Source organism: Plectropomus leopardus, chromosome 6 (assembly GCF_008729295.1).
Source record: "Plectropomus leopardus isolate mb chromosome 6, YSFRI_Pleo_2.0, whole genome shotgun sequence".
NCBI lineage: Eukaryota > Metazoa > Chordata > Actinopteri > Perciformes > Serranidae > Plectropomus > Plectropomus leopardus.
This window is the reverse complement of record NC_056468.1, coordinates 35,764,146-35,786,520: the sequence shown is the minus strand read 5'-3', so window position 1 is coordinate 35,786,520 and position 22,375 is coordinate 35,764,146. Positions and strand designations below refer to the sequence as shown.

Below are 22,375 nucleotides of genomic sequence, written 5' to 3'. Positions count from 1 at the left end.
ACGATGGTACCTGGTGATTTAATCAGGTATATCTGATTGAATCACCAGATATTGATCGTGACTGATAGTGTTGTCTGTCTGATAACCAGCCTGTTAATAGTTAACTGTTTGATCTCGGCTGAGCTTTAGTCTGATGCTGCGCTGTGTGACTCTACGGCCTCTGACTCAGGTTAGCGATGTTTCGGGCCCGCGCAGGACGGTGAAGGTGCACGTACTTTCTCCCCTTAGCAAGCAGAAGTCACGACCCTCCCTACTCTGCCTCTGATTGGCTCGTACTTGCTGCCTTCGTCGGTAAGATTGTCTTCAGTTAATAAATGCTGCTGCTTCCCAAAACCAAGAGGAGCTCCCATGTTCTGCTTCTCAGCTGCTGGTTATCGTGCAGGGAGTTAACCCCGAAGTTACTTAAGCTCTAGAGACAAATCTCCCCTGTGCTGCTGACTACAGTCAGGGAGCTGAGGCAGGAATGGTTAACAGCTGATCAGATTCAGGGTAAGAATATTAGGCAGCCAATCAGACACAGAGGAGGGCGGGTCATGCCTCCCTGTTAGCGCTCCGCTAACTTAACTGAGGATAAAATAAAATAATCGTGACTTGGATTAAACTCTGATAGTGAGTCGAGTCATTTTGCACCTGCTGAGGGACAGCCTCGCTGCTTCAAGCTCCACAGAGTCGAAAAACAGTGAATCTTTTCAGTTTTCAAAATAAAACACCCTGTGCAGATTGTTTTGCTTTACTAAATCCACTATGGTGGGCCATAACGCACGGACACCTGCACGTGTTTTTACCTTCACTGCCTGCGGATTTTAATTACTGCAGCGGGGAAAAGGCAAAAAAAGGTCAAAGGTCAGCCAAATGACCATCGTGAAATCATCCAAAAAAAGAAAAATCAGTGTAACACACAGTACAATACGTTCATTTTTTCTCAACGGAGCCAGGGAGCAAAAATACAGATGGGAAACGAGAATGAAGTGGTGCTGAAAGATGCAGTGCAGCGGTGAATTATCAACACTTTGCTCATGATTTACTGATGATATATATTTTTAAAAATATATACAGCTCGTTCAGATGTCCTCTCCTTTTATGTGTTCACTTTTAGTTTTTAAAATACAGAGTGAACAAAAAATGTGAATGCAAATAATGAAACTGCTGATGCTCTGTGCCACCGGGCCTGAAAATAACTCACCGACATCGTTCAGCTGCCTGCCACACCGACAGTAAATAATCACATATTTTAAGGGCTGGCTTTAAAAGAATATCGCAACCTTTTTAGGCTATATCGCCACACACAACATATATTGATATTAAGAGATCTCATCTAAACTGCTGTAAAATGACGGCTGATGACAGCTAACTCGATAAAACTTTCTCAACATGAAGTCTGGAGCAGAGCGGCAGACGGATCTTGTGTGTTTGCACACGTTGTGTTTGTTTTGTGTTTACATACGCGGCTCTCTTCCACACCATGACCAGCTTGTCGTCTCCTCCTGATGCCAGGTACAGCCCGTTGTTGGACCAGCGCACACAGTTTACACACGCTGCAGAGACAAACACAAACACAAACACACACACACACACACACACACACACACACACACACACACACACGGGTTATAAATATAACTTGTATGGATTAGTGCTGACGAGGCTGTCTGCTATGGCGGGCATTAATAGTGCCTGCAATGTAGTCGTGCAAGACGTTCCTATTATTAAATGTGACTGCTGGCATATTTATTTGGAACATAATCAGTCTCTGCTGCTGCAGCGCGCCGAGCAGCAGCAGCAGAATCAAACCAGCGACTCTTTTCTTCAACCTTCAGGCCGCTGGCACAAAACGACTGTTCAAAACTGCTCACAAGGAATTTAATCAGCAAATCAATCATTTCAGCAAACATTTCTATATTCAACACGGTCATTTAACCCTTTAAAACCTGAGCAAATTGGCTTGATTTCTTAAAATAAAAACATGAAAAAAGAAATGAGCAACAAAAGACAGAAATGACTCAAAAATGAGCAAGAAATAAGTAGAAAGTGCAAAAATTACCTGAAAATTAACCACTCAAAAACGCAATAGAAACTAAAAACAAAACATTCAAAAAAATAAACAAAAAAACAACAATGGACAAACCAGATTTTAAAAAGAGCTTTAAAATATGTTACCATGATAATTATAAATACAGCTTTTTTCTTTTTTTATTCCCCTAAACTTTTTTTCTAGGCTTTTTTAAAGAACAGATTTTCTACATCTACTCATTTTTTGCAGTTGGTAAATTTGTACCAAATTGTTTGTTGCTTTTCACGTCATGTTTTTCTAAGAAACTGCACTAATTTGCTCAGGCTGCAGCGGATTCAGTACCTGTGAAACGTGTCTGAACATATCACAAGATAAGTAATGTCACTCCAGGATTCAAAGGGTTAAATCAGCATGGAAGGTAATACGGAGAGGGATGGTTACCTAGGTGATTGTCCATCTGGCAAAGCATTTTGGGAATATTCTCGTTCTTCTCGTCCTCCTCTCTGAGGACTGGCGCCATGTTCCAGATCATCACCTTGCCAGAATCCTCTCCTGGAAACAAATCAAAATTAAAACCCGAAACACTGCTGACGTTTTGTTTTGTGACGGACTGATAAAGACATCTTTGGGTTTTATTTTGAAAATCCCTCATGATCTGTACTCTGAGGCTGCAGGAAAACATTTAGTCAGGCGTGAAACAGATTCAGAACTGTTTTAAAATCAGTTTTGTCACCCAAAATTCAAGTCCCGGACACAGTAGCTAAATAACAAATGTCCGTCAGAGCAAAACATCCCAAAACAGTGATGCAGGTTCAGTGCCAGAGCGTAAACGATGGTGCCGACCTTACCTTGCCCACCGGTTGCAAATTTTGTGCCATCAGGGTGGATGTCGACTGAAAATATGGGTTTGCCTGTTAAAAACAACACATATGTCAACATTTAATGACACAACATCTTTCCTTTTAATAGTCATGGACAGAAACAAACAGAAAAAGCATGTTTTTTTAATTGCTAAAATGACACCATTTCTCATAGCAAGAAACTGTTTGTGGATTTCCAAATTCCTGAAACAAATCATGTGTGATGAACGCTTCCATCAGTCAACAGAATCAAATCTAAGCTTAAAATAATGAAGTTCATCATCACTTCATTCAACAGGATTCAATTAAAATTTCACAAAAAAGAAAAAAAGAGGCTCATTCAATAATATATGTAGCTCTTGAAGGGTTCAAATTAAAAACAGAAATACATAAGTGTCTAACTTTACTGAAAAAAACCAAAACTCCTGTTTGCAGCTTTTAAACTGTAACATTTCTAATCATTTGTCTGTCTCGTGTAACGTTGACTCGTGTCAGTTATTGACCGTTAGAAGACATAAACATGTGTTTGGACATTTGGACATGTCACTTTCACCATTTCATTTACTGACACGTTTAGACAGACATTTAAAAATATTTACACAGGCTAAACGTATTGTATTTAAACCTGTTACTTTCCTCTTAACGACATTAAATGTTTCGCTGAATCCTAAATTCAGGCCATTTCTCTGACGGTAACTTTCCTAAACTGACAGCTCGGGGACACACTTTGTTAAAACTCCATGTCGGGCTTGTTTAACGTCGCTAAAATAAGATGTGTTTGATAAAATCTGGTTAAAAACACTCACAATAATTCACTTTAAGACGATATTTTGGACTTGCGGCAGGTGATTTAAGTTAGCTAGCGTCAGGGCATCCGAGCTAGCCGGGGGGAGCTAACTAGCTAGCTGGCTAATGTTAGCAAACATTTAATAGATTTGGAGTGATGCCGATAAGAGACAAAAACACCAAAATGTGTGTGTTCAGCTGCTGGTTTTAGTGAGGTGTGTGTGTGAGTGTGAGGTGACAAACAAGTGTCGGCCACCACCATCATGCCTCCCTGTCAGTTAACCCCCCTGCCGACAACAAAAGCCCAACTTGGTCCAACAGATTCCTGCACAAGCTTACCGTTGTGGCTCACCCAGCTCGGCTTCAGCAGCTTCATTTTTCCTAAAATAAATATTTCCTCCGCTTTTATTTTCACCAAAAACCCATCCGGCGGTCAGAGAACCAACGCGACCCCTCCGCCCTTTGTCTCAAACTCTGTCCCACACTTTGTTGTTTTTGGGATTCAACTCCATCTCTGCGTCGGCGGCAGCGGCGGCAGCGGCAGCAGCGGCGGCAGCATCCCCCCGCCGAGCTTCAGTCAGGCGGCCCCGGACCGCAGGAGAGGTGACACCGGCGGCGCGGGAACTGCTTCCGTTCGTTTTGACCGCGGACAGGAAGAAGCGTGCGGGGCCGATGTCAGAATAATTCCGCACGAGAGGAACTCGGTAGACTTTATAAAGATACAGTGGAAGAAAACAGTTCGTAGCATGTTTTCACCAATTTTGAGCTTTCTTGGAGTTTGTCTATATGGATTAAGAGTAATAAAATCACCTAGTTTGTCACGTAAGTGTAAAATTCATTTGAGACGGCTTTTATTTTGAAAAATCTCATAAATTGCAGTGCGCACGCTCAGAATTTAAACTGTCAAGAGCATGTAGAGGCACGAAGAGTTTTATTTACTATTATTTTTAGATTAACTGAACTTATGAATTTATACTACTACTACTACTACTACTACCACTACTACTACTACTACTACTACTACTACTACTGCTAATAATAATAATAATAATAATAATAATAATAATAATAATAATTATTATTATTATTATTATTATCATTATTATTAATGATATCATAAAACATGATGGAATTTTTCTTTATTACATTTTTTTGTGACTGAATGACAAAAAAAAAATGCTTTTTTTGTTTGTTTGGTTTTTTAAAATATTTTTTTTCCTTTCATTGTTTTGGGCGTTTTTGTTTTCTTAAAAAAGGGTGATTTTTTTAAAAAAAAAACATGCCTTCCAGGTTTATCATTATTATTATTATTATTATGACAATGATGATCATGATTACTATTATTATTATATTTTTTTGCAACCTCTGAAATAAATCATTTCAGCATTTTTTTTTTTCTGTGTTTTTGTTAAAGGAAAATATTCACCACATCATGACCCAAACTGTAAAAACAGAGCAAAAACTTTTAGATAAAAGTTAATTTTTAAATTAATTTTTAAAATCAAGATTAGTCTACAGTCAGAACATTTTTGCTACAAAAACTTGAAGATTTGAAAAAAGATTTGATGAAGATGACAATCCGTGAATCATTACTACATAACACAAGATGACCAAAACAACACATTGATTTTTATTCACAGACACATTTTATGGCACAGTTCAGTTTCATACTGGAATCATTCAGAGTGGGGAAACTGGGACAAAGAGCTTAATTTGATCCTCTTCAGACTACACTCACAACACAAAACACCAAAAACAGAAAAAAAAATCTTCAGAGAAGTCAGTTTTTGGTGATAAAATTAAACACCGTTGCTATCTCAAGTGTGTACAAGTCAGATTTATGTTTTTGTTTTTTGTTTTTTTACAAGAATTAGAGAAAATTACTTTTTAAAAAGTTACAAAATCACCCATATTTGTTCTTGAGTTTACAGTTGGTGTTTTTTTTGTTCCTGTTGTTGAAAAATGTTTTAAAAAGTTTTGCATCACAGAATATGTTTAATGTCACTTCAGTTACAGTAACAGTAACATTAACAGTCAGTCAGTCAGTGTAAACAGCAGCCTCCGATTACTTCACTCCCCCCAAAATATATCAGTGTGATACAGTTTCTGCAAAAATCTTCATGTAAAGTTTAAGGATCGAGGACACCAGAAATTGTTCTGTAAAATGTCAAAAATGTAAAATGATAGAAAAAAAATGTAAAATGTCCAAAAGTTATTAGTAAAATGTCCGAGATTGTAACATAAATAAATTGTCCATAAAACACTTCTAAAATGTCTAAATAATATATTGACAAATATTTTTGAAAAATGGTAAAATTTGCAAAAAATATTAGTAAGATGTCTGAAAATGATCCGTATTTACAAATATTTTTCAGACATTTTACAATTATTTTTCAGACATTTTACTATGATTTTTTTCTGGTGTTTGAACATTTTTTTTCTGTTTTTAAATTTTACTAATATTTCTTCAGATATTTTACCAATAATTTTTGGACATTTTATACATTTCCTTTTTAGTTTTGTAAATATTTTTTACTAACATTTTTCAGACATTATACTTATATTTTTTATATATTTTACAAATATTTTAAAAATCATTCTGAAACTAAGTGAACATGTATATTGTCACCAGCTTTTGTTGAATCAAAAATAATGTGAAAAAAGTCCACATAATCCAGAGAGAACTCCTTTTTTTAGGTGAAATGTGGAGAAGTAGATTATGTTGGATATTTTCTACAATAAAAACTCTCCACCTTCAGAATCGTTTAATTTAAGCTGCATCCGCTCTTTGTGATAAAAGTCCTTGATAGTCAAAATTCAGATTTGGGGTGGATTATAGCTTTAACTCTCAACCTGGGAGTATATAAACCCAGTTTTTTTAGCTGTCAGTAAAGCTGATATGTAACAAATGTATAAAAGGGAACTGGCACATGACACCAAAAGTTCTTCTTCTGGGACATAAAATAACCCGAAACTTCTGCATCATTGGGCTCACTAGAAGGCGCAATTCTGATACACAGGTGTTATTACGCTAAAAAAAAGAGCTGCAGGCCTCCAGCTTTCACCCCGCCCTGCTGTCTGCAGCGTTAAATCAGATCACGCCTGCTCACAGAATGATGAAGAAATCCCAATTATTGCCTGACTTCCATTTAAAACAAGTATATTTTGCTGCCCCACAGCTCTGTGACCTGTAGTGTTAAACCTCATCTGCTGTTATCACCAGGATCTACAGCTGTCGCCAAATAAACCCGGACCGAAATCTTCCAGATCGCAACACAGGTCCACAGCACCATAAATTTCATCCTCAAAAAAGATCATACAGTCGAATCGTCACCTCTGTTCAACAGTTTAAACAACAGCCGAACATTTCTGCCGTGAAGGGAGGATTCGCTCCAGTGATTCAACTGTTCTGGTCATAAAAACTAAAAAAGCTTTATAGCGTTACAGGCTCAACAAAGATTTTTTAAAATGCCCACACGGTGTCTGGAGCACCAGGCGGTTCAGAGGTACGAGGTCTGAGATTTTTACAGTTTTTGACGTGTTTTTGCAGGTGGAGTGGGGGAGGGGCTTCATGGACCTGATGTGCCCCTGAAAATGGCTTCGATCTGCTCCAGCGTCTTTCCCTTTGTTTCTGGGATGAAGGCGATGGTGAAGAGGACGTTGGCGATGCACATCGAGGCGAAGAGCCAGAAGGTTCCGGCGCTGGTCATGAGACTCTGGAAGAGGACGCAGGTAAAAGACCTCAGAGGACGTTTTTATGGTTTCACGAGATTAATACCAAAACACATAATCAAGCAGAGCTGCGACTGTAGAGGATTTATTAATTATCAGATAATTTGAGGATTTTTTTTCAATTACTCTATTAACCCTTTAACACCTGAATTGACATCAGTTTTCTATGTGCTGTTTTCAGACGCCTTTAACAAGCAATTCCACATCTGAAACCTCAGAAAATGTGTTTGATTACTTCTGAATACATGAAGAACACATATTGCATATTGCAAAAAAAGTAAAAGGTTTTAAAAAATAAAACTGTATTCATTAATATTTTAATCTCTATATATTTTAATGTTTTTTTGGTTATTTTAATGTAATTTTATACTAATTTCTTGCAATATTTTGGGCCATTTCTTTTTGAGTTGCTCTTTCCATGGTTTTGAAATAACTGAAGTCAGCTTGATCAGATTTCTAAGGGTTAATTTGTTAGTCTATAAATATCAGAAATTGTTTTTAAAAAATACTGTTTTCAAACTTTCCATAGCCCAAAGTTACGTCTTCAGTTTGCTCATTTTGATTCTAACTGGCTGCAGGGTGTCTGTTAAAAACTGATTATGGACAGGATTATTATCAACCTGTCCGGTCAGCGTCCGTTCGAGCACTCACCATCATGTCCTGGAAGGTTTTGGTGACGATGAAGGCCATGGTCCAGTTGGTGAGGACGCACACAGCGCTGGCGATGCCCCTCACTTTGGAGGGAAAAATCTCCGACATCACCAGCCACGGGATCGGACCCCAACCGAGAGCAAAACCTGAACACAGACAACATTGTTAATGTGGGGAAAAAAAAACACATTTAAGAACAAAACAAAACAAAATAACACTCAATAAATCACATTTTGGTTTGGGAAATGTTGTAGCGTTTTGACCCTCAGGGCCACCATAGATTACAAGTTCTGCAGATGACTTCCAGATTTAGCTTTGTGGATTTCTGATGCAATATCTGCATTCGTCATTAATATCACATTATCCATACACAAAATTATTCATGGATAAAATATCTGTATCAGCAGCGATCTGACCTGTGATGAAGACGGCCATGCTGGCCAGAGCCAGCCAGAACAGGTCAGGAGGCGGTCCCGCTGCAGCCGGGCTCTGGACGTCCAGCGCTGAGGCGTTCAGCGAGGTGGTGTTGTGATGTTCGGCCAAAAGGTAGAAATAAACCCCGAAGGTTGTGGTGCTGATCGCCATGGCAACACCTTGATTATGAATGGGGAAGAGAAATAAAATCCGTCATCACTTATAGAGAATGCTGAACGGATGACATGATTTCATTCAAACACCAAACTCCATCCATCCGTCCGTCCATCCGTCCGTCTGTCCATCCATCCATCCGTCCGTCCGTCCATCCATCTAGTTAAATAAAGGACTTTTCGTGTAATTCCTCCTCGTTTTAAACATTTTTTGAGTGCCTGGATCTCCTTCCTATAAGACCCTTAAATTCCTGCTCTTGCAGCTGTATGACGATGGCAGCACATGTAGATGCAGCAGCCAGTAGCTCCTCAAATCCTTGCTATTTTTTTGCAATATTTTTCAATTTTTTCAACTCTGCGGGCCCTTCTGCTGAAGCACGACTTTTCTGTGACAGAAAAGCAACTTTCAACATCAGGAAAAAGTTTTGTGGGTTTTGGACTGAATGCAGCAGACCGCAAGAGGATCCCCAACAGCGGCATACGCTGAGCCGCCAGTCAGACCAGAGGGGAGAAACGAAACCAAAAGACGAAGAGAGGGAGGAGAGCCTGCATCAGGGCGAGGCTGACCCGAGCTGGACCGAGAGCTGTTCCTCTACCAAGCCTTCTTTTGGCTAATGTCCGCTCTCTCCCAACCCGGAGGGCCCAATCTGCCTCAGAGTTGGAGGTCCTGACTCTCATCCTGATCCAATACCACTGTCTTATTTCTGTTAAACTTTCCTGAAATCAACTATTTGTATTTTCATTTTTTGCCTTCCATTTACATCCATTTATTTGTGGCAGGCTGCCGCAAATAAAAAGTCTGCTGCCACAAATAGATCTTTGGAGCTGGAGCGTTTATCAGGAGCGCTACTGGGATTTATGCAACAGTTAGTCCGGACCGAGCAGTTTGGCTGGTTACAGCATACGACTGGACGGCAGTAAATAAGAGAGGAGAGAAGCAAGGAATGACAAACAACAAGAGGGACGCTGTGGGACGCAGTCGGTGAAACTCTTTGCTGCCAGGGCGCCCCCTAGAGGATTTTATTATATTTCAAAGAAAGTGAATGGTTTAAAAAATATTCAATGAGACTGAAAATACCTGAGATGACGAGGAGGACTTTTCTTCCAGCTTTGTCCATGATCACCGCTGCCACTCCCGTGAAGATGACCTGAATCAGACCCACGATCACTGACGCCACATCGCTGTCCTGAAAAACAGCAGCAAAAACATTCACATCCGCCATCACTTTTCTTCACGAGTATTTAAACCGTTGAAACTACTGAGCAAACTGGTTTGATTTCTTGCAAAAACACGATGAAAAAAAGGCAATGAGCAACTTGGCAAGAAATGTCCCACAAATTTTTGCAGAATTCTGCAGACTTAGAAAATTACTTTTTAAAAAGCGAAGGAAAAACGCCTAGAGAATTTAATTTAAAATTATTATAATCATACATTTAAAGTTAATTCTGAAAAAATGTAATAATTTCAAGCTTTTTTCATGTCATTTCCTTTTGACATTTTGTTGTTGCTTTCAGATACTTTCTTTTACGTTTCACTAATTTTCTACTCATTTCTGGGTCATTTCTTCTGAAATTGCTCACCACCTATCCATGTTTTTGAAGAAATCAAGACTTTTCAAAGGGATATTAGGAAAAGCATGTTTTAAAAGTTTGTCAACTGACCAGAACAGATTTTTGTGTGATACAAACTTGAGATTGAACTTCACTGTTTCAGTCAATCACATTTTATTGCTTTTATTTATGAAAAAAAGGTGTAATATAGCTATTTTTGGTACAAAATTAACAATTATGATTTCAGTTGTTGTATATTCTTTCTTTAGCACCTACTCTAGTAATAATTCTACATTTTCACCCAAAACTGCAGATAGAAAAAGAGCGTAAAGGCAACACTAACAGAATTAGACAGTAAGAAAATTAATTTTCCCTTAAAAAAATACACTTTAAAGCCTCCTCACCTTAAAATGTGCCTGCTCAAATATGTTCTCGGCGTAGAACATGATGGCGTTGATCCCCGTCATCTGCTGAAAGACCATCAGCATGACGCCGATCAGCACGGGCTTGTAGACACCCGGGTCCTTCAGGTCGGACATCTGGAAACTGGAGCCCTGAGAGGACACGGAGAGACGTCGGCGGTCAGGTCACGCTAACCGACAGAGTTCTCTGTCACGCCGACCGGACACCAAATTATGGATGTATTCAGAGATCTGGATACGGTGTTGAGAAAAGGTCCCCGTTCATTCCTGTGAGAGCTGCTCGGTGGCGCGTGAAGCCAAAATGGTTCAAACGCTGGGAAAAAAAATACCAGGCTCCAGGAAGTGAGCCAGGCTTTCAATTTTCGTCACGGCGAAACGGGGGAATTACAATCTCAAGTCCGTCATGTTACGCTGTGAAGGACATTTCTCAGATTTTAGGATGTTTCAAGGATTTCAGGATGTTTCTAGGATTACAGATCATTTGTCAAATTTGAGGACATTTCTAAGAGTTTAAGACGTTACTAGGATTTAAAGACATTTCTCAGATTTTAGGATATTTCTGGAATATTAGTCCGGTTCTAGGATTTTAAGACAATTCTAGGAGTTAGGGACATTTAGATTGTAAGATGTTTCTAGTATTTTAGGACATTTGCAGGATATTTTGAAAATTTTAGGATTTTCGGGCATTTCAAGGATTTAGAGATATTTCTAAGATTTTGAAGACATTTCTACGTATTCAGGAAATTTTAAGGATTAGAGGATGTTTCTAGGATTTTAGGAAGTTTGTAGAATTTTTAAGACGTTTCTTGGATTTTAGGACGTTTCTAGTATTTAAGGACATTTGTGGGATTTTAGGACATTAGGGTCTTAGCTAGGACGTCTGTCGGGGGATTCGGGGGATCCTCCACTGGCACTTTTTTGATCAATAAGCTCTATTTGGTTGCTGTTTTATGCACTCTGACATCTTCGGTTTACCTGCTGTTTACTTAACCGTCCCAGCAGTGGTGGCGTTAGCACTGAGGAGGACGATGCTGTTGGATCAGATGATCCTTTAATTTGCTGATTTGAGTCTTTAGTTTCTGCAGCGTCTCCTGCGGCGACTTCACTCTGCGCCTCAATTGCAAACCACATTCTCATTGGCAGAAACCGTCCGCCGCATCACAGCTGAGCCCACCAACCACAGACTCACCTGCTCCTCACAGGCGTCCTCGATGCGGGCGCACTCCCACTCGACGGGGGCGTCCGGCCCTCGCAGGAAGCGCAGCGCCTCCTCGGCCTCCCGCCTCTTGCCCTGAGACAGCAGGAAGCGCGGCGTCTCTGGCATGAAGCACATGCAGACCATCAGCAGCGTGGGCGGGATGGAGCTGCAGATCGCCAGCCAGCGCCAGTCCAGATAGAGACCTGCAGGACGAGTTCACACAGCTCAGAATCAGGAGCCGGATCCAGACAGTGCTCGGCATTTTTGGAAAGACAATAAGTTAAGACGTCTAATAATTGCCAGGGAGGCATTTTGTGCGTTACATTTTGATGTCACAGTGAATTTGACCTCTGACCTTTTGCTTATAAAAGTCATCGTTTTATCATTATATCCTATGAGACATTTATGTGAAATTTTGTCTTAACTAGTGAATGAATTCTTGAGTTACGGCCAAAAACAGGGTTTGAGAGGTTACAATGCGAATAACCTTTGATCACCAAATTCAAATTAAGACTGAGAGGGTGCATAAGTTCCTCAGGGATTAACCCTTTCACACCTGGACTGACATTAGTTTTTTGAGCTGCATCCAGACACCTTTCACCTGCATTTAAACCTCTAAAACCTGAGAAAATGTTTTGATTTCTTTCAGAAACACGGGAAGAAAAACTAATGTGTAACTTGGAAAAAAATGTAGTAAAAAGTAACAAAGAAGTTATCTAAAAATTTGGTGGGAGGATAATTTGATATCATCAAAAAACAGGGGGAAAAGGTCTAGAACACTTTCTTGAGGTCATTTTCTCCCCCCCCCCCCTACTTTCTTTTTTTGTGCTTATTTTCAGTTAATTTTCTTTTCACTCATTTCTTGCTTACTTGCATTCACACTGCATTTCTTGTAAAGTTGTTCGTTACTTCTTCTATTACTTGCTCATGTTTTTGAAAGAAATCGGGCCAATTTACTCATAATAAGGGGTTAAGAGACCTCCAAATACACAGATAATCTTACTGAAAATTTAAAAATAGTTTCACACTGTGACATAACCTATCTTTGTCACAGCTGTGCTCTGAACCTGCTCCGTCCACAACACGCTGAAGCTGCAGGACACAGTGGAGTCTTGTCAAGTCCCGCTGTCCTCACGCACGTCTTCCTCTGCTGCATCTAAAAATATTTCCCTCTGCTGATCTGATTGTTCCACTGGATTCTCTACGATCTCAGTGTTCAACAGTGTGCCACAGCCATCAAAGCATAAAAACACGTGTTGCAGTATTTCTGGGTGTCATTTTGGGTTTTTGCATTGGAATTTGTCATTTTGTCCTTCAGCTCCGCTGTCACAAAGAGCGGTTCAAACAATCGTTCCTCCCATTTGCAGTAGGACTCTTTAAGAGCTCCCCTCTGTGTGGCAGGTGAGCTCACCATCTGCACCGGACTCACTGATCATCGTCTTTGTTGCACATCTGCTCTCAAATCTGCACGTTACTATGTTTGCACATCCATCTTCACTTTTTGCACACTTATTTGCACATTTTTTTCTTTTTTATTGCTCTTTTTAATCTTTTTTTGTTTGTTCTCTGAACATATTGTACATATCTTTAATATTATGATTGATATTTTGTTTTATTATAGTCAATGTTAAGTGCCTTCCTTTGCAGATATATTTGCATTATTTTGCCCTCTCTCTTATTTCTATTCTATTCACCTGATGACGTCATTTTTACCATATTTGGTACAAGGAGAAAATACATGCACTGTGACAATAAGTGTTGCTGCTAATCATTGACATATCCCACGCTGTGATTAAAAAAAAAACTACTTTGGCTATAGTATATTGAAAATAATAAATTTAATTTTTTTTTTTTTTAAATATTTATTTTAAAAATTAAAATAATTTTTTGTGTTTTTTTTCATCTAAAAACATAGTGGCATTACAGCAAAAACCTGGTGTTTAAAGGGTTAAAATTCTGAAAGTGAATAGATAGATATTTATGATTAGGACAGATTTTGGTTGAAAATTAACTCAATGAAAGCAGAAAAAATGGCATTTTGTGCCTACAGCATGTGTACTGTTAAAGCAGGCCCTTAAGCTTAAAGAAAAATAAAATAATAAAAAAATAAACGCCTTACGACACAGGTGACGCATTTTGCTGGCTCTTGTGCATAAATGAACATTTCTGATGCCGCTGTGCTTTCCACATCAAATTAACGTTAACTATTTAACCAAAATGACATAACAAACCTATTCCTTTACTGCCCTTAAACACGAGACAGCCCGCGTCATGTGACACACCAGCCTCCGCTGGGTAAACATAAATGGCATGCAGCAAACAAGATTAGCAATTTTCATACAGGTCGATGACTGCGAGGCTGCTGTGGACGAGGCAGCTGATCATATCTGAGGACGATCACATCACATGATGGCCGGTTTCTGCTCAGCTCTTCTTTGCAAACCAGCCCCCGAAACCCGCACTTTAAACCAAACCGAGCCACGGAGAGAAAGTATACAGATAAGAACGAGACGGACCAAAAATATTACACATTTTTTAGGTAAAAGGGCAGATTTGTGGCTCTGTATTACGTAGCTGTGGTCATAATGGTGCGTGCTGTAAAGTGAAGTTATATCACTAAAAACCTGCAATGATTTACAGCTCGTAAACTGCGGTCACAGAGACCTCATGGGACTTTTTTCTGTTCACCAAAACATGAATCAATATCAGTTTAAGTATATGCTACATTTAGAATATTTTAACAAACTTTAACAAAGATGGAAATTTGCTAGAAATTAGTAAAAAGTATAAGAAAATGACCTGAAAATTAGTTTTTAAATGAAGTTAAAAAAAAATCACTTAAAAATTAGCAGGACATTTCATAACATAATTTTAGCTTCTTTTCTGTGGAGGCTGACTTTGAAGAAAGCAGATGACGGCTTCATTTCCCGCCAGAGAGGGCTGTCCAAAAGCAAGATAAAGCTGTGAAAATATTCCAAATATAGGAAATGGCCCCCAAAAATTTGCCAGAAATTTGTAAAAAGTACAAGAAAATTACCAGAAAATGTAGTAAAAAATTTTAGAAAAAAAATAAAATAAAATAAGAAATTTACCTGGAAATAGTGATTAAATTGTATTAAATTGTAAAATGAATAATTTTAATAAATTGTGTAACATAATTTGAAATACGTAATCATTATAGTTAAAGACATATTTTTTCCCTAGCTTCTGTTAAATGGAGTCTGGCTTTGAAGAGAGCAGGTAACAGCTTCATTTCCTGCAAGAAAGGGCTGTCTGAAAGCAAAATAAAGTGAGGAAATATTCCAAATATAGAGTTAACTTAACCTTTTGAATTCTGAGCAAATTAGCTCGATTTCTTTCAAAAACACAGGGAGAAGGCAACGAGCAACCAAAGAGGAAATGACCCCAATATTTACTAGAACGTTCAAGAAAATTACATGAAAATTAGCTTTAAAAAAGTTAAAAAAAAAAAAAAGTAAATGACTGGGAAAAGCGCTTAAAAATATAATAAATTTGTAACATAATTCTAAATGTGTAATTATGATTATTATATTAAAAAATCCCTAGCCTTTTAAAAAAACCCAAATTATTCTAAATCTACTAATATTTTGCAATTTGTGAAACATTTTTACCAAGTTTTTGCCTTTTTCCCATGTTCCTGAAGGAAATCACATCAGTGCATCAGGGTTCAAAGTTTAAATAGTTGTAAAAGGCGTCTGAAAGCAGCACAAGAAAAGTGATGTCGCTCCAGGTTTCAAAGGGTTAAACTGATATAGATTTTTTTAGGCGGCTAACGTGTGTTTTGTTGTTGATCCCGTCCACAGCGGCACGGCCTTCTTCTCCAAACTGCGGCCGCGCAGCCTGACGTATGTTTTAAATACGCTGACGATGGAGAAGAACATCAAACCGCCCGGTTTCAAAAGATCTGAACGGAGGACGCCATGAATGCACAAAACTTACATACCTGCCAAATACACTCCCATGATGCCGAACACCACCATGAGCTGCACACAGGAGCCTAACGTCCCTCGTACCCGCTCGTGCGCCATCTCAGAGATATACAGCTGTGTGAAGAGAGACGAAGAAGAAATGACACAACGCTGACGGAAATCAACCGACTCTGAGGGAGATTTTACAGGTTTTAGCAGAAACTAAAATTCATGAAATGATATAGATTATGTATGAAATAGATTCTGTAAAATGGAAACAAAAGACATGATGCATCTTTTTTTGTCCTCTGCAGTCCTTAATGTTAACAATGTGCCATCAAACAACAATATTAAGGAGAATTAAGAAGTGGACAGTTATTTTATTGAGTAAGAAATGTATTTTTTGAACTGAAAGAAAAAGAACACTTGACATTTCCTAATTTTCTCTCTTTTTGAAACATTATTTTAAGTTGGAGTGTATTATTGAAAATAGAGAGGTAACAACTAAAGACTATGAGCGAAAGTGGGCCGCGTTTAGGCCACCTGCAGGAGCCGAATGATCAGGATAACTGTGTTTTTGTTTGTTTGTGTTTCGTGGCGTGTTGATGGTTTGCGATGTTGGTAATATGGCGAGTCTTGTGCGTATTGTTTTAATGTTGGAAAAAAAAATAATCATGTAAACAGAATCATGAACGACTCAAAAACCTGTGACTTTCCAAGCAGTGCTGAAACAATTATTCTGTTCCTATTAATCATTTAATTCTGCAACTAATTATCATTTTTATTATCAGAATCAGTTTATTAACTCATGAGCTTCTTACCGGGACGACCAGTGACGTGACCCCGCTGGCGAGGCCGGTCAGCACCCTGCCGACGTAAAGCATCCACACGTTCTGCGCCGCGATGATGATGGTGAAGCCGAAGACGAACGGCAGCGAGCAGAACATCAGACTGAGCTTCCTGCCGATCTTCTCCACCATCCAGCCGCCCAGCAGGCCGCCGGCCGCCGCTCCCACCGTCACTATGGACTGAGAAACAACCAACAGCGAAAATGTGTTAAATCTGACCATGATTTTGACCAGTTCTGATTGTTCAAGTTGTGGTAAAGTTAATACTAGATTAGTGAATTATTGCCATCTTGTTAAAATCTGCTTTGATTTTGCTGATTTGCTGTTTATGCGTGACGCCAATATCAATTTAAAGCAGGTTCAAACACAACTTTTCTCACTAAAATGCACCCAAAGAGTCTCCTCTATTGATCTGTGCATCTCTACTGCATGTAAATAGACTTTAAATATCCCAGTCATACACTTCTTCACTTGGTTTAAAGTAAATCTACAGGAAGTAATCCATATTTATCTTCCAGCTTCACACGCAAGTTACCAAAACAAAACTTCATTTTATTTGCACGTGAAGAGATTTTTTTCTGTTTCTTTAGAGTAAAAAAACTCAACTTTTGTAAATGATAAGAGGCCAGGGGCCAATCACAGCCGCCCAATACATGTTTCTGGGATTTTAGGACATTTCTAGGATTTTAGATGATTGCAAAGACTTTCAAAAATTTGTAGGATTTCTATGATTTTAGGACCTTAGGAAAGATGTTTCTAGGATTTTAGAACATTTCTAGGATTTCACAAAAGTGTCTAGGATTTTAGGGTTTAGGTTTAGGACGTGAGGGTCATCGCTGGGTCCTCTGCTGTGGAGGATCCTCCACTGGCACTTTTTTTTATAAACAAACTCTATTTTGATGCTGTTTTATGCTCTCTGGCACCTCATGTATACTGAAAGTACAAAAACAATTCCCAGTGTGAAGCACTTTATTTTTTATTGTGAATTAAAATGTTTGGGGGGGCCACCCAACACCCTTTTGGGAGCCAGATTTGGCCCGCAGGCCACAAATTTCACAGCTTTATACTGCAAGCAGGTTCTGAACTCAAGTGAATCCGGCAACATGTGATGACATTAAACTGCTGATATAAAATTTAAAAAATCATCAAAAGCTGTTCAGCACTGAGGCATGTGATACTGCATCATCATCATCATCATCATCATCATCATCATCATCATCATCATCATACCCCGAACCAGGACGCCTGGTCATCGTCCAGCTGCAGCCGAGGGTCATGGATGTTGGTGAGTTCGGGGATGGCAGGAGAGCTGTACCCCAACACGAAGCCGAAGCTCATTGGACCCAGAACAGACGCAAACGTCGCCAGGTACAAATTCCTGTTTTTCACTTTACTGCGGAGAGAATGAGGAACACAGCAGTGAGTAAAGGTCAAAGGTCAGTGTGTCAAATGTGATAGACGACAGTACAGCTGCTTACACAAATATGTTTGCAGATGAAAATGTCTCAGTTAAAGGGCTGAACTGTCCGACAGAGGAGGAATCTGCACTCTGTTTATCTAATGATTTTTAAAGAATTAAAATCAACAGGAGCTGTGTGTTTTTAGTGTTACTTCCTGGTATACAGTCAAGTACTCTTTTATCACAGTAATATTGACTTTAGAGGCGGCGCGGTGGTGCAGTGGTTAGCACTGCTGCCTCACTTTAAGAAAGACGGTTCTGAGTCTGGCTGGGGTCTGCATGTCCAAAGACATGCAGATGAACTAGCTGTGACTGTGAGTGTGAACGGTTGGCTTTGACTAAAGTATCGTACTCAGTAACGTACTAAAGTATATCAGAGAGAGACCTGAAACCGCCTCCTGCCTGGTGTCACCGGGGATAGGCTGCAGCGACCTCTCGACCCTGTACCAGGATGAGCGGTCAATCATTTTACTCAGGAATTAAAAACTGTTGAGTCGGCCTACTTCTCCTATAGCTGCCAACAGCCTGCCAGCATTCACAGTTAGAGAAAGGCTGAAAATAAGCTCATGTGCTTGTGGCCCCGGGCCCCCAAAACATTACATCTGCCCCTGGTAATAATAATGAGAGCTCAGCGCGAGCGGCCGGATGAGACACGGGGCGATGCGTCCTGGTGTTTCTAAATAATTCATCCAAGGTCTGATTAAAGCTGAAACTAACACAAAGTCGTCTGTAGAAGTCTGAAGAAGTCACTTTCACCTCTGCAGATGTGTCTGTTTCAGACACTTTGGTGCTGTGAGGAGAAGCTGCGCTCTGTTTGTCTGTCTCACTGCGCTGCTGTCGGACCATCAGCTGTTTGTCCACACGCTGGAGTGGGATGTCAGACATGTCCATGCTGGGGACTGTCGGACATGTCAGCTGGCTGTTGGACATGTCCACGTGCTGGACATAATTTTAATTCACCTTACATTTAAGCTATTATTTCCCTGTTCATGATCTTTTTATTTTATCCTGAATTGTGCAGTAAATTGAGAAGTCTGTTTAAATGTGAGAGCTGTTAATTAATCATCAATAATCGGTCTGATGATCTATGATGATAATTGTAGAATCACCTTGAAGATGGTTTACAGCGGGTTATTCAACCAATTATTATGTATTAAACTTACTTCTCCTACTTCTCCTATAGCTGCCAACAGCCTACCAACATTCCCAGTTAGAGAAAGGGTGAAAATAAGCTCCTGTGCTTGTGGCCCCGGGCCCCCAAAACATTACATCTGCCCCTGGTAATAATAAGAGTTCACTGCATTTGGTTCACTGTGCTGGTCTTATTATCATTGGCTGCTCCTGTTGTCTGTCAAAACATGGCTGGAATGTGTTTTATCGACTACGTCTCATGTTTCAATCGAGCAAAAGTTATATCGCGATTGATATCGTTACCGTTTTATCGCCCAGCCCTGCTTCTTATGTGTATTATATTTTTTATAAAACTTGAGAAATTGCAATTTGTAAATTCCATGACTTTTCCATGAATATAGGAGCCCTGGCAATGTCTCCTAACCAGTCCGTGTCTGCGCTGGTTGTGCAGTAAACTGAGCGCAGCCTCACTGTGAGTTTTTAGTTATTAACTGACCTCATGTAAGCCTCCTGCTCCGACATGAGTCCAGTAGGATCTTCATCTCCATCCTCCGCATCCAGCAGCCTCCTCCTCTCGTCCTGGATGTCCATTCTGACTCTTTTTGTTCACCTTTTACATGAATCACAGCTCAAACTGGCCAAACTGGAAACCACCGAGCAGCAACACGAAGAGGAGAAATCACAGCGAGCCGCGACGGAAACATCGGACGTTTCAGTTGTTTGAATCCGACCGAGACCGTCAGCGACGGCTCCTGCTTCCTCCACCCGGCGGCCAACTTGCTTTGTCAACGTTTCAGTCAGCTGATCATAATTTGTGCTTACTTATTTCCTGTATTCAAAATAAAAGTTACGTTTTTACTTCCTCTCACTCATTTTCGAATATGTAACACAAGTCACAAGTGTATTAGACCTTCTTTTTTTTTGCTTTATGTTTTTCGTTGTCTGTAATTATTCCTTTGTTTTTGTTTGCCTGTCTGATTTTGTACGATAGTTTCTTTATTTCCTTTCCTTCCCTTTTTCCTAAATCTTCACAGAGCTGTTTGCCACAGAGATATTTACGCGCTCAGTCAGAGACAGTCGTTATTGTAATTGTCAAAACACGCTGTTAAAGGCAATTTAGCATTCACCATTTTCACAGAAAATTAGCTAAAGCTAGCTATGCGTTGAACTAAAGTCGCAAAGCAGCCAGCAGCATGACGCTAAGCGTTAACTGTTTTTATTTTTTTCTGTACTTATTTGAAAGTCTACGCCGTGGTTTTAACACCATAAACAGATGTAAACAGTAAATATTAACTACCCTAGCTTAGCTTGAAACGGCACCGGAAACGGCAGGGGGTGAACTCTCGCACAAAATGGAAAAGGTCTAAGTGGTTTCTATGGTTACAGCGACCTAATTTAACACGACGCAGCAACTCGAAAAACATAAAATCAATTTATCATCTTCGATCATAAATTACAGACGTATCTGCGCGGTAACACTGTCTAAACGTTAGCAGCGCCTATATTGTTTACTTCCGCTGGATGTCACACTGTTAAGTTCCGGGGACAGGAGTGAGCCAGCCTATCGTTCCGCTTTAAGATTATTTTCGCTGTACTTTTACATTTAACCGATGTCTTTTCTTTTTTAAGAAAACCTTTTTAACAAAACAAACAAACAAAACAAAAAACCGTATTTTCAGTGTTTATAAAATATAAGACGTTTTAGAATAAAAACAAATCTCGACCGCACACGTAGGGTCGAAGTTGGTTTCCATGGTTACACTCAGTCTTAACATAAGTAGCAAATCTAAAAATTGCAAAGTGAAAATAAAGGGAAGAAAACGTAATTTAGCTAATATTACATCTCATGTCGATTATTTGAACGACACGATGGACAACTTGGAGCAGAAAAATGAGCAGACGGTAAACAAATATTTTTTGTTTGTTTTTTTAAACAAGAAAGCAGCTAACGGCAGCTAACAGCAGCTAACGGCAGCTAACAGCAGCTAGAAGTCAAGTTATTGCAGTTAGCTTTAGCTCACAGTTTGATTCTCAACCATTTGACGTTAGCTGGATATCTGTGTTTAATACATTAAATAAAATAAATCATTTTAGCGCTAACCTATTCATGTACAAATCATAATCATATCTTTTCGCAGGTTGCAGCTGCGTATCGGTTTCAGCGTATACTGTGGTATAAAAATTGACCGCGTACAGATACTAATGGACGGTATTTGATTATTTTTTCAAAAGGGAGCCTTTGTACACGTACCTCCATTTAAAAAAGGTAATTCAATCCTCATAAAAACATTTCTGTTTTTATTAATTTAAGGGGTAATCATACCCGAATAACTGATGATAATAATTCAGTATAACCATTATACCATAAAACTGTGATATCAGTTTTGAGACATTAATCGTCAAAACCTTGTAATGTCCCGTTTTTAAAGAAAATCTGTACTGTAAACACTAAAAAGTAGTAAAAATGTTCAATAAATTGCGATAGTGCTTTTGTTTAACAGCATTTTTATAAATACTCTCAACTTGTTTTTTGACTCAAAAGTTTGAGATTGTCTGTTATTTGGAGTTTTTATGTTTTCCATTGTTTCTTTTTGTAGCCTATGTAATTAAAAAAATGTAAAATTTCATTGAAAGGCTTTTTAATTAATTTATGTATTTATTTAATTATTTTCCTCTTCTTCTGCTTTATTATTATTATTATTATTGTTGTTTTTTTAAGCAAAATAAGCATTCGCAGACTGTATGCAAACTGCATACGGACAAAACTGGATAATTTAAACTGACAAAAACAAGCAAACAAAGAGAAGCTCAGTTGTGTTTAATAGAGACAAATAGAAATTGTATTTTTCCAGGAAACTGACATGTTGGGGCACCTGGTGGCTCAGTTGGTAGAGCAGGTGACCCATGTACAGAGGCTGTGTCCTCGCCACAGCAGCTGTGGGTTCAAGTCTAGTCTCGGCCCTTTGCTGTATGTCGTCCTCTCTCTCTCCCCCATCACACTATGTCTATCCTATCTAATAAAGACAACAAAAGCCCCCAAAAATATCTTTAAAAAAAGAAACAGATAGATAGATAGATAGATAGGTGGACAAATTAGTTATTGACGAGTGTACTAATACAGTCTGTCTAATCCGCCAGAAAACTAAAATGATCTGTATTAATATTTGTCCACCAGCAGGCAGAGGTGCAGAGTTTATTTCCCACGGCAGT

At 39.1% G+C, this 22,375-nt stretch overlaps 2 protein-coding genes across 2 annotated transcripts; both read right to left on the bottom strand.

Moving 5' to 3' along the window:
* Nucleotides 1–1,347: 1,347 nt before the first annotated feature.
* On the bottom strand, nt 1,348–4,246 carry LOC121944728 (protein HIRA-like). Its single transcript, XM_042488615.1, has 4 exons — nt 3,997–4,246; nt 2,860–2,922; nt 2,453–2,563; nt 1,348–1,535 (listed from the first exon to the last, which is right to left on the bottom strand). Exons 1-4 carry the CDS (start codon nt 4,031–4,033, stop codon nt 1,348–1,350), a joined length of 399 nt encoding a protein of 132 aa, XP_042344549.1. The 5' UTR covers nt 4,034–4,246.
* A 2,018-nt stretch (nt 4,247–6,264) lies between these two features.
* slc2a8 (solute carrier family 2 member 8) lies at nt 6,265–20,747 on the bottom strand. The gene is made up of 10 exons (XM_042488824.1): nt 19,662–20,747; nt 17,806–17,968; nt 16,549–16,755; nt 15,763–15,862; nt 11,790–12,001; nt 10,583–10,732; nt 9,706–9,814; nt 8,457–8,633; nt 8,041–8,186; nt 6,265–7,373 (listed from the first exon to the last, which is right to left on the bottom strand). Exons 1-10 carry the CDS (start codon nt 19,754–19,756, stop codon nt 7,227–7,229), a joined length of 1,506 nt encoding a protein of 501 aa, XP_042344758.1. The 5' UTR covers nt 19,757–20,747; the 3' UTR covers nt 6,265–7,226.
* Nucleotides 20,748–22,375: the final 1,628 nt, after the last annotated feature.